This window comes from Eleginops maclovinus, chromosome 9 (genome assembly GCF_036324505.1).
Source record: "Eleginops maclovinus isolate JMC-PN-2008 ecotype Puerto Natales chromosome 9, JC_Emac_rtc_rv5, whole genome shotgun sequence".
NCBI lineage: Eukaryota > Metazoa > Chordata > Actinopteri > Perciformes > Eleginopidae > Eleginops > Eleginops maclovinus.
The window spans coordinates 13,675,227-13,688,573 of NC_086357.1; the positions used below are offsets into that span (position 1 = coordinate 13,675,227).

Consider the following 13,347-nt stretch of genomic DNA (forward strand, 5'->3'; position numbering starts at 1 on the left):
GTTGTTTCAGTCGGATGGTCCAGTCATATATGCCCTCATGGTTGCAGTAACACTAGATTTAGCAGTACCTTTGAACATTTGATCATTATTTACTTCAATACTTTAAATGAAAAGGTCACATCTTGAAGGATAAACAGATTGTGTGGGGGACACCGCAACATCTGCAGAGTGGGAAGCTGGCCGCGTTTTGATACCATTTCTTTCAACAGACTCAATGATCATCAGCCTGATCCTCCGTTTGAAATAAAGGGCAACATATGTGTGCATTAATGCTGCATGCCTGTGTACCTATGTGCATGCTTTTTAGTCTCTGCTCCTCTCTATGTGGGGATGTCTGTTGAAATATAGGTCAGACAGGCTCTGTGCATTCAATACAGCAAACTGAGCGATAATAAAATCCTTTGGAAGAGAAGAGTGCTCTTAGCATCCTCAGAAACTGACACAAAGACACACACATCATCTCATCTCCGTCACACAAATGGAAGCCTGAAGAATAAAGGGAAAGGTGCCCTACATACATATATCCAATGTATCTGGATCTGTCTCTCCTCCAAAGTGAGGTGGTGGTGAAAGTGCTTCTGTAAGGGTTAGTTCATTTATCCGACAGAAAATGACTCTAAAAGAAACTCTTTGTTTATAACATAATCATTAAGGTGATGTTTCAAGCAAAAATACCAAACCTTAAATGTGTATGGTTCTTGCTTTCGAAGATTTGCTGCGTCTCAATTGTTTCAATTTCAAAGCGACAGTTTTAAAGGCATTCCATCTAGCTGCTGTAGCTGCAAGAGATGAGCTCAGCAGTGGCGTCAGACCTCATCCTGCAGTTTAAAGCACAAGAGCTCCGCCTTGTGGTGAAAAAGTGTAACTGCAGCACACATGCTGACTAACCAAATTAGTGTCTAGCGGCTAGACACTAATTTCAAAGGCTAGACTCTTGCTGCTCTTTTGTGATTTTAAAAGCTATAAGGAGTTTGATGTACTTTTGAAAAACACAAGATGTACTGTCTAATGTTTCTTTCTTTCTTTCTTTATTTGGGAATTGAGTAAAGGAATCCCAACATTATCTAGGTGTAATTCAACTTGACTCTCTAGTGGTCCATATCATGGATGTTTTCAAGGTCAACATAGGTCGAAGTAACCATTTGGAGGAAAAAGATATGTTTAAAGCGGTTTGATTGCTGGTCTCACGTCTTTAGAACTTACTTGCTGGAGGCACACTGGACATTGGTCAGAACAGTGAAGTTATTCCTCACACTTCGAAGGCTTGCCAGAACCTAAAAAAGCAGAGGAAAACATAATCATTAGCATTCTTTGTGAATTTTACAGTATTTCAGTAAATCCCTTTTCCCTCTGAACAGTTTTGTAACATTTTGTGTAAATGCATGCATGAAATCTCTATAGTTGTTGCCTAAATAGCTGCATTATCTACAGAAATGTACATATTATTTTTGTATTGGTTCACAAAGAGTGGCAGCAAAATGATTACCTGAGCAAAAGGCGTCACGATCAGGTCATCTCCATGTCTGCAAACACACAAACAAAAAGAGAAGTGGTGAGAAATGCCTTTAAGATGGTACACACCAAACACATTATAAGTAAGGATGTAAATAAGAACAATAGATAATGATGACCATAACCTAGCCAGCTTCCTTTCTATAATCAACTAAAAGAGCCTAAAGAGGGAGAAGAATATAGGAGGATGGTCAAAAACAGGAGTCTTTTGTTCCAATGGCCTGTAACCTTGTAAGGTAGTGAGCTCTCAGTGACCTATTCTTTTAAGCCAGGGCAAAATATTGAGTTTCTCTTCTGTGGGTTTCAATCATTGTCATTATGCAACATCTGGAGTCATGTAATGGACTACTTTAAAGTAACCCACCCCCACTATCAGATCTTCTGCTGGAGGGCAGAGCAGTAATGCAGCAGCAGAGCATCGACCACAGCCTGCAGTACTGTACATCCACTGATGTAGTTTAATGGTTAATAAAACAGCAAAAAAAACTGAGGCTACAGTCGGTAAAAATGTGCAAGCTTACAAACAAAAACATGCTAATTGCTAAGGAGTTCTCTTTGCCAGTAAAAACACTGCTTGAATTAAATGATCTCTATACTTTATAGACAGTTAATATTCTACTATGCTAGAACTGAGCACAAAGATATTTTTAAGGTAATTCAATTTGATGTAGGGTTAGTGCATATACAATCTTTATTGTAACTACCATTTCTTCTTAATTTATTATTTATATAGGCATATATCAATGTCCATCTTTTATACACAAGGAATCAGCCTCTGGCTTAACGTGCTTGTGCATGCTGAGTGTATTTGTGTGTGTGATATTTACAGTTCAGAGGCGATGGAGGAGTTTCGTGACATGGACTTGGGTGACAGGTCATAGTCGCTGTCAGAGCGGTAGAGGAAGGACTCTCGCCTCTGGTTATGACCAGGGAAGTTAGTGTGGAGGACCAGACCAGAGCCGGGGGAGGCCTGGGGGTCCAGAGGGCTGCAGCTGGTGGACGGGCCATTCTCCACATCAAAACTGAAAGCAGATACACACAGTTTAATACTTAAATGTCTAGTTGCAGATATTTGTTTCAGTAAAGTAACGTAGAGCAATAAAGCAGAGAGATATGAGTATTTACCAGAGTTTGCAGTGTGACCAATTTTATGGTAGCATTAGACTCAAACTTGACCAACTCTCGCTACTAATCTAGTGGAAAAACCCGGATAAGAAAACAAGTAAAGGCGCAAACCGTACTTTCTTTGTCTGATAACGTTTCATTTTCATTATCAAACTCCCCCTTGATTTTGTTCGGTTTTATCAACAGAGCATTTCGAAATGGAAGAGCGATTCTTTCACATGTACACCCTTAAGAGATTAGCTCTACTCACACATAATTATGTACAGTAGACGCACACATACATACATGGTCCGGACATGACCGGAAAAAAGGGCACAGTGATATGCTAGAGTGCACAGTGTTCATTCACTGATGGAAATTACTGAGACAGGCTCCTTCATTCAGCAGGAGAATGTGCATGAATGGGGAAGGAAGGAGGTGGATCTCATTAAGACACCATGATAGAAGAGGAGAGGAGGAAACATCACGTGAAGAATGTTTTTTATGGCTATGTTGCGTCTTCCCGGAGATCAAACAAAGAGATATGTTGTATGCATAACATTTTCCACAGTAGTTTGAGTTTTTGCACGTCACACTCTTCTATCGTTTTGATCTGCCTTTACCTCTCTTCTGTATAGTAAACACACACCAGCACAGAGGCTGCTGGTTACACCACAAATGAAATGCCCTCAACATTAAAAAGTGTGTTTTAGTAAATGTGGCTTCATTTTTTAACCTTGACATTGCAGTATGATGAGTGTGAAGTTCTGCTGAAGGCGACAAGCTCTGCTATGCTCAAGTTAACTCTGAGGTTAAATCACGATTTTGGGACATCACAACACATTTTAAAAGTCACTTAAAGTGTAATATGGAATAAGGTATGGTGTAACAACTTGAAACTACCAGACTTTTCATTTTTTAGGGCGTACGGGTTTGTATTCTTTTACAAAAACGATGGGACCCGGTCCAAAGGCAAAAAACGCTAAACAACTAAAAGCTCAATCTGTGAAACAAGACACACACAGTTGGAAATGCTTCACAGAAGGGAGGAAAGACCGGAAACAAATGAGACAGACAAGAAAATACACAGGAAAAATGCTCAAAATGCACAATCCACATTTCTAAATGTATTAAACCAAGATTAAAACAAAAGAAAAACAACTTCAACTAATAAATGCGTTTAATACTTGCACATATTTGGCATTTGTAGAATCTGAAATGTGATTAAGTTTTAAATGCTTAATATGTGCACAAATACAAACTCTCATTGACACGAGGAATGAACACAGAAAAGGATCAGTAGCTCGGGGTTGCAACAAATGACAAGCTTGGTGCTCTTGCAGCCCAAAGAAAAAAGAGAAGCTTCCCTCCTCAGAACTATGTAGAATTTCCTGTTACATTTTCTATTTATAAACATGCCTTTGCATTGAAATACTGAACACTGAATACTATAAAATAAAGGAGGAACTCTAAGGATCAAAGGTATATGAAAAGTGCAAGTGTAACATGTACTGTATACACATGCAAGCCTGCACCATCCAGTCAATGCTTGACTGCACTACCTCGGGTCAATCCACTCACTTTGTGTGTAGTGATTACGTGTGGAGAAGACTAATTCTGGAAACCGTGCTGGCAAGTCTAGTCATCCATAACACGCATATCTCACAACTGTCCAATTATCCCCTTGTGTTTTATATTAACTAAACAGAGCCTCACCATACATACGTTGTTAAAAAGGCACCAAGGAAATTCAAAAGGATAACATTTTAAGAGGCCTGGGAAATGCCTTCAAGAGCATTCTGTCCAAATAGGCTTCCCATTAAAAAAGCAAAGACGCAAAGTCTGTACTTTGTGCACAAAGTGCGCAAAGTTTGTTTTACTCCATGCAGCATCAAGAGACTGGTAATATTGGTGGGATACATAACATAATAATAAAGTTTACAAGCAATTTCAGCACATACTTAGTGTTTATTCAGAAACTTTACTGAAGTAAAAGTAGTAAAACCACAGTGTCAAAATACTCAAACACAATAAGTCTAGCAAAACCTAAAAGTAAAAATGTCGAGTTATGAAGTATTCATGAAGAAGAATGGCATCTTGTATCATCTTTTTAGCAAACATTATAAGAATAGATGGATGTTATTGATTCTTTTTATTTAGAAAATAATTTCAACAACTTAACATATAGTTTGACATCTGATTAATATAAACTCATCATCATTTCAATATGTAAAATCTTCATATGTAAATGGGCTATCATACACCAGCTGTTGAATACATTCTAAGGAAATAAAAACTTCCCACTGAATATTATTAGAGTAATTAAAGAAAGCTAATACTCAAGTACCACAAAATGTTACTTTAGTGCAGTACCGGATTCAACACAGTAACTTTCCGCCACAGCAGATGTTGTGTTTATGAGCTCCCGGGCCTGTCAGACAGGCATGAGGGTTGTTATGTGTTATTCATGTGTTGTTCTACTTCGAGCTAAACACATCACCTCTGATTTAACAATGAGCTGAGCCACATCCTGCTGAAAGTCTTTACAGTCATTTAAGACGATAAGCCGGGGTACAGGTGTTATGATTGTGTGTCATCAGTCCTCAACAGAGAGGGCCGATGACACACAATGAGACTTCCAATAATAAGAATGAGAGAAGCATCATGATGGGTCCTATTACGTCAAAACCATTGTTTTACACAACAGGATAACTCTGTCTGAGTGCATAATATGCTCTTTCCTGTGTGGTTGTCACTCAAAAAGGACATTTAGAAAATATATTATGAACTACAGTATTTGATCATGGAAGTTAATTCGTGAACTTTAGAAACAACACATGCAACAAAATAATCTAAAGTCAGAGTTACTTTGAAGCTTTATTGAACAGCACTTCTTTCTGAGTGCTGACTGTGAGGTGATTGAAAGTTCCAAAAACCAACTAAGTAGACCTCGAAGGTTTGGTAGTATTGTTAAATAAACAAAAGCAAAAACAGGCGTGTATAACTAATCCCTCAAAAAAACAAGAACATCATCTTGTTTTTACCCTGGTCCACTAAACAAGACAAAGAAGGGATATCCAAGAATTTAGCCTTCGACTGACAATACAGAAACGAACCTTGGGAACAAAGTACCCTTCCTATGAGTTCGGCGTGACCTAGTGGTTTAGTGGATAAGCGCAATTGTCTTGGAAACCATTTCCACTGATACCAATATTTCTCTTTGAAGTTCAGGTACAGAACAACATGTACATCAGTTCTTAGGTCGCGCACATGTACTCTAAACATACACAAATGTAAAATTATATTTCTTACTCGGTCAGCCAGAAGGAAGCCTTCTGTTCAAAGACAGGATGTGAACAAGTATGGCTGAGTGAGCAAGAGCACCAGAGGCCAAAAGCTTCATTGCAATTATGAGTTTCCTAGGTAGAGTGGAAATAATCAGTCAACTAGCATGAAAAGGATCAAAGCGTCAAAGGGTTGAATGACGCACGGTTGTGTTTTTATGTTTAAGAGGATGGCATGTCATCTGTATACCTTCCAAATAACAACTTGGGACATTGATTCCTTGGGGATCGACATTTTTACAACTAATCATAATCACTATGGTACCGCATACGACAAGTAAGTTATGCTTTGGTGGTTTGTTTCACTTAAAGCAATCAGGAAGCGCTCCCTCTGACCCTTGTAGGATTTGCTAGGATGACATGACATTCCTTTCCCATGATCCAGCAGCATCGGTCTGACGTATGAGCAGACTGGCTGGGTGATAGACTCGACAAAAAGATGATAGACTTAGTGACAGGAGAGTAGAGAAGTTTTCTCCATGCTTGGTTATTTTATGCTACAATCATTTAAAAACATCAAAATGTCAAACATCAACATGTTTCACAGACAATTATCCAGAAAATTTGATTTCATGAAAACTAAGTCAATATCAGATAGGAAAACAAGTTAACTTGCAGGCTAAAATTGGTTCAAAATTGCTGCATAAATCTGTAAACAAAGCCAATGTGTGTGAAATACATCATTTTTGACCAGAGAGAAATCAAATGTTGATAAATCTAAATTCGACAAAGCAGACATACATTCCCTGGCTCAAACCTGTGCTGAACAAACGTTTCTTATCAACAGTCTTTATTTTAAATGTGTTGTAATTTAGCACGAGGCGGCAGCTACTGTTGTTAAACAGCCAAGAGGAAGAAAAAGCAGAGACTGAACTGAAAACCTCCAGTGACAGAAAGTTAAGATAGCAAAAGGTGAGTGACATATAATTCATGTTTTCTTTCTGGGAAATGACTCCACTTCCCATCTCTAAGACAATGGCGCCATTTAAGGTCACTTTAGTCTCATTTACTGGTAGAGTGGGACTACTTAGTATCCTGCTTATTTATTCTAGTGACTGTGCTGTAGGTGTGTGGGGCTTGATTAATCGGTAAACAAATCTGCTTAGAAAATGCCCTGAACAAATTCCAACAGCCAAAAAATAATGTATTTAAACATAATGATTTGTCCGACTAAAAGCCCAAAATCCAACTTATGATCATGTAAGACAAGGAAAATAATCAAATTGCCTAACTTAAGAAACATAAACAAGCACATTGTATTACTAAAAAATAAGTAAAACATGACAAAACTGGAGGTCTGACCTCTATTAAATCTCATCAACCTTTACAAAGTTTAAAAGGACTTTTATTAAAAAGTATGAAAAGAAACCTCTTCAAGGTCAAATAATTTTAGAAATGATTAAAATAGTTTCAAAGTTCTTCCTAATAATACTCGAATCACACCAGTAGTTTGCATCAATTTTGTGATTTGCAGGTACATACAGTACACAAGGACATCTATATTTGTGTGTTTAAAAGTTAAATGTTTTAAATGTGTGTTGTCTGATGGGGGCAAATGCGCTGCAACGTCCTAATACATTTACATTAGTAGAAAAGCACTAGACTTCCAAAAACTATGCAAATATAAAAAATAAATGTTCCATAACAAAACGCTGGTATAGAAGTTCCTTTTGTTACATATGTTTTTTATATTTGCATCATTTCTGAAAGTGCAGCCTGTTCTCCTAATGAAAGTGGTTTTGGACCGTTTTTGAAGGTCGGCCACCGTACATATTGACAATTTGAAACATATTTCTTATATGCTTGAGTGTAACCAAGAGGTTCATGTTTCAAACACATTTGGGACGAAATGAGATTCATGAGGATGTATTTGAACCTGCAAATCACAAAATCAGTTTATACTAGGATTTCTTTCTTTGACAACCATCTTATTGTCCTACATGATTATAAATACCTATCAATGCTCACCAAGCAAGAATACTAAAAGGAGACCGCCAATTCAAATGTCGCCCGAGAAGCAGATACACATGGTGTAAAAGAGAGAGCCAAAGAGAGTCTCGGAGGAGCAGAGGGACTACATTCTTATACTTTGAATTAATCTCTTCCTTCCTGTGTGTTATATTGAGGGGAAACCAGTGACCATTTGTCTGTCGGGCTGTGCAAACAGAGGTGCCATGGTAACACCTCCTGTTTGTCTTAGGGTTAGCCACGGTTAAAATATTATTTTTCCAACACACCCTTAAAATTCAGTTTGTTCTGTTATTATTTGAGCGATTTTGCTAATGTAAACAACTTGTGGCCAGACAAATTATTGTTAAAAAAACCATCTGCTCCACTACATCATCATGAGAACTTATGGTCAAAATGTATCAAACTTTTCTGGCTCTGTGAAATCTCCCTGAGTTTTTAAATGCCCCCAGAAGGATGATGAGCTGATTGAGCGATCCCATCAGACCAACGAGAATAGCAGCTGAAATGTTATGCTCCAAAAGATTGTGGTAAAATGTCCCTACATGAATCTGCAGCAGAAGTGTCTAAACATAGCTTAATAACCGGAGCTAGTCTAAACATGCAGGAGACATTTCCTAACATATCAAAATCCTACAGGAATAAAGTGTACAATTTAAACATCCTAGACTCAAAACATGATGTGTTATACAAAATGTATGGATATGATCCCTTAATGAGATTAGGAATCATAGATAGTTCATGGTAGTCCTGCCCTGGTGTAGGTCTTGATGTTGAGTTCAGCATTGATAACACTACCAAAACACTTTCTAGAAGCACTGTACATGATCAGGTCATTTCCAGCTCTGCTCATAACCTCACTGTGTTCACATTTATTCATTCACATCATACAGACAGTTTCCAGTGAAGATGTCTCAGTATTACAATTAGTCATTTTGTGGTTCACATGTTTTTTATCTGAAGCTCTGAAGTGTATATCTACCTTTTTGAGGAAGCTAAGCAGAGGCCATGCATGGCATAACCTATCAACACAAAACTATAATAGAAATTAAGAAACGCTCAGATAGTGGACAACTTTGTAGGCTCCATTTTTTTTTTACGTTGCTTCAACTGTGCCAAGTCTGTATTTTTAGATGAGGAATTTAATCTCATGCCCTGCAAAAACCAATAATGCAAACATGAACCCTTAGAATTATGGTCCAAATCTTTAGTTTATAAAAAAACAGGCATTACATCAATCTGCCTTTTTCTAATCTGCGACCCAAAAATAGGAAAATTCTGATCCAACTAGACACAGCAACTTATTAATAGTAATTAGGCCACTGACGTAATCAGGAGTTTGGCCAAGTCATTATACATGCACATTTAGGTACAAAGGCATCAGGCAGATGCTCTCATTTAGAAGTATAAATGTGAAGCCTCATGTCACATGATTTCACGAAACACAAAGCAGATTGTGCCAAAGGTGTGACCATGGCGGTAATCGCGCTGATGGCACAGTGGCTGCAGACAGCTCAGTGCACGCATGTGTGTGTGTGCTGGTAGCGAGAGATCATGTATGGCAGTTTTTGACAGTGATGGATTTTGAAAGACAACAACTGAAACATATTGAAAGAGTGAAGTTGGAAAAAGTCATAGAAACGTATGAGGACATGGCTATTAAAAAAACAACTTTCCTGAGCTAGCAAATTGCAGTGTGGCATTTCTTTTCCATTACAGTCACTGGTCGGCACAGACTCACGCTAACCACAGTCAATGTCCATGGTGTGTCCCTGTTGCTCGCATTCAACTCTATGTGCTGGGAACAACCTAATTAAACTTATAACGTTCTGATCAGCAAAGCTAATCATTTTAGAAAGATAGACTTTGCTGAGATCCTGAGATGTAAGAGTTGTGTATTAATAAAGAACATTTCTGTACTTAATCACAGATTTGAGGTACTTGTTTATACTTGAAGGGAAATAAATACTTTAAATCCACTACATGAATCCAAAAGCTGGAGGTTTTTTTTATGATTTTAGAGTTTAAAAGATAAAAGAGGATTATAAAATACACAAATCATTGTGTCACAGATCAATTGTCTATTATGACTTCCAATGAAATGCGATTTACTCTCTAAATGTCATCAGATGGTTTAACTTGAACAATTTTGTGAGGCAAAATGGTTAAAATTATCCAACATTTTAATACAATTTCTTTACAAATTTGTGTTGCATAGTTTAAAAAAAATCTTTCCCACCCCATTAATCATTTAAATCATCTCTCCTTAGATTCAACTTGTGAACCTTTGGAGGGAACCCAAACCCTCGGTTGGAAACTTCTGGACCACTGAACTACCATAACTTATAAAAATAACTTAATGTATATATTAGCTATGGCTTGTCAAAAGTCCTTACTCGTTGATGTTTTAGCACTGGCTAAAACTATCATATGCTTTAATGAATAACATTTTTTAAGTTGCAGGAAACAATTTTCTGTGGATCAAATCACTGCTAATAGCTTTGTTCGTTTTTTCAATGAACTTTTACAATATTGTAATTTTCTTACAATAATGTAAAAGTTCTGAATATAATATAACACTAACCTTCAATAGTAATCATAATCATCATCGGCCTCATCATCACCATCCTCATCATCTTCATCTTCATCATCATAAGCCACCTTCTTGATTAGTGATTCTCCCAGTCATCCGTACTATCACTTATTATTATCCTTGCCATTAACTTAATTGCAATAACCAACATTATCATTATCAAACCCGCCTCACTGTCATGGCGCCTATTTTAAATGTTGGCCAGTAACTCATACATAAAAAGCCACCGACAACATACACCTCGGCAGACAGGTCGCTGCCACATATATCTGTGTATCATCACCATAACAACATATCAAACTGCACGTGAAGTGAACTGCAAATAAAATACTGCTTAACCACAACTTATACAACACAATGCTGCACCCCTCCCATGGGCAAGCAGGCACAAAACACTGGTATTCAAAGTCTTGCACTGAGACGGAAAAGGGGTCACCAAGGTGAAAATGAGTCAGGTTTGAAACGCAAACAACATTTTGGGATGTAACAAAATATAAAAATCAAGTATGAAGCTGCCTGGAGGCTAGTTTTTTTAATTAGAAATTCATGCCAGTTCAAACAGATATGGAGATCATTTTGAGTTTAGAGTTATTTTGCCAACAGCTGTGACTAAATACCTCTTGCCACATTGTTTCTGAGTGTTTCTGTTGGGACCCATCGCAATCATGCTACTTGCAATGCTGCTCAAAACCTTTGCCCTTAAAGGTTCCCTATCCTACTCAGATAGCAGCATGAATGGGACATTTCCACATACAGTTTGGGTTTAAGCATGAATAAAGTCCTCAGTAGAGAATATATTATTCACAAAAATTAGCTTAATAACCACCAATACAAGCGGTGAAGACCCAACATTTAAAAAATGGACCCAGCAGCCAGAATATCTTGGGACAAAGTGGGGACAAAAAGGGGTCTGATCTTTGTTATTGTGTCTTGGGAATCCGGTTCACTGTCAAAATATTTGCTTAGGCTTAAGCTTCTTCTCCTAGCTGGATATGTGAGAAATACTCCCTGCATACATGTATATAGGCTAATTCATGCATAACCACATACCATGAAAGGGCATCTGAATGTGTGTCAATATGTCGCAGGCTATAACAAAAGAGATGCATCTCCAATTCAACGCACACAGAGGAAGCAGCCATGAAGTTATAATCCCCCAGTTATTACATGGACGTTGTGTACCTGTCTAATGATTTAAACATGAAGCGCAGTACACGATACAGTATGTGTACTTCTGCTTTCTTTAGTATGGTCTAGTACTTTCCACAGGAAACCCTTGGTCACAGAGGTGGAACCCACTCAACCAGAGGTCAACGTGTTCAACCTTTAACAGCTATGTTGTTATGCGAGTATTAAATAAATTCAAACATTAAGATTTACATTTCTGCTTTTTTAGAAAATAATATGTATTATGTGATTAGAGATTTATTTCTAGCTTCATTCAAACATTCACTTGTTCTCTTTTTCATTGTGACGCTGTCCCCTAAACCTTCGGGATTCCAGGCAAGCAGCCTGACTGAGCCAGAATACCCACAATCCTCCTGGGTCGAGACCCAGCCTAGTTTTTCATAGTGGTTTATTTCTTTCTTGACTTAAACATGAAAAAAAAGGCTGCACTCATCATAACATCAGTGTTATCTATTTCAAGGTTTTTGCCTATACATTTTTTTTCAGCTAAGGGCTTGTAAGAATGTCATTTTATGAAATATTTAATTTTAAAATGCCACTTTGTGGTTTGTAGGTCCTTGCTGGTTTGTCACCGATTTGTTCAGCGGGTTCACGTTGCTTTCATTTGGTTTCAGACATAATCTGCCAAGAAGCAGGACCAATAGATTTAAGAATGCATGGTCCTTGCTGCAATTTGTCTGTTGATCACTTTATGTAATCTGTGTGAATTGTTTGTTTATTGATTAGTGTGATGATGTATTTGAGCTGACTGTGAAAACAAATTGCTCCTGTGGGATTTTAAAGATTAACTTCCTTTACCTAACTATAAAACAAGTTGCATTGAAAGGGAAGATTCTGTGTCCCAATACCTGTAGTTGTACAGTGTCTAGTTATGACAATTGATCAAATGTAAAAATAAAGTGTCTAAACACAGTTCCCATCGCTTTGGCTTTTGATGCTTTATACTCAAGCAATAGCGACTATGTCAGGATTCAAACGAGTTATCCTTTCTCAGATTACTTCAATGCAATGTAAAACTTTCCAGTATTTTATAAGATGAAGATCAAGGTTTTGAGTTAACACAACATAACAATAATCTGTTTCAGAGAAATGTGTTTTTCTTCGCTCTTAGCTTTTTTAATTATCTCGCATCCCTCACCCTCAGTTTAGAAAGCACAAATTCAGATGGGTTGCTAGTAACGACGACTGAAAGAGTTCAGACCGTGGTGTTTTTAACGTAAACTGGACCGGCAAAAAACTTGCTTGGCAACAAAGCAAAAGTCAGTTGCTAAAGAATCTGCATTTTAATCTAAAAATGTAAATGTTTGAATAAAGGCAAAAAAAGGATTGGAAACAGACCCGTCAATGTCAATATGTTCTGTTGTTGTTTAGACTGATCCTTCAGTTGGTGTGGTTGTGTCACGCAGACAAGGCTGTGTTCCCAATGTGGCGAATGAGAAAGTTATGATTGTAAACAAATAACTCTGTGCACTTATTTGCAAGGCTAACTATTTGACTCTTTTACCCTCATTAACAGCATTTACTTAAATTTACTTTACAACTTAAACAAAAGACCTCTCTCTGCTGAAACCCCTTCACCCCAAAAACCATAAAGTGTACTTAGTTTGGATTTTCTGACCCAACCATGAGACATATATG

General features: G+C 37.5%; 1 protein-coding gene across 3 annotated transcripts in view; it reads right to left on the reverse strand.

Annotated features, from left to right (window-relative positions):
* Positions 1-13,347, reverse strand: part of pde4ba (phosphodiesterase 4B, cAMP-specific a) — a 126,948-nt gene that overhangs the window by 43,574 nt on the left and 70,027 nt on the right. For all 3 annotated transcript variants that reach the window (XM_063892127.1, XM_063892128.1, XM_063892129.1), the window contains 3 exons: positions 2,340-2,534; positions 1,487-1,523; positions 1,204-1,274 (listed from right to left, as the gene is read on the reverse strand). In XM_063892127.1, coding sequence (XP_063748197.1) covers positions 1,204-1,274; positions 1,487-1,523; positions 2,340-2,534 — 303 coding nt within the window. The remainder of the gene's footprint in view (positions 1-1,203; positions 1,275-1,486; positions 1,524-2,339; positions 2,535-13,347) is intronic.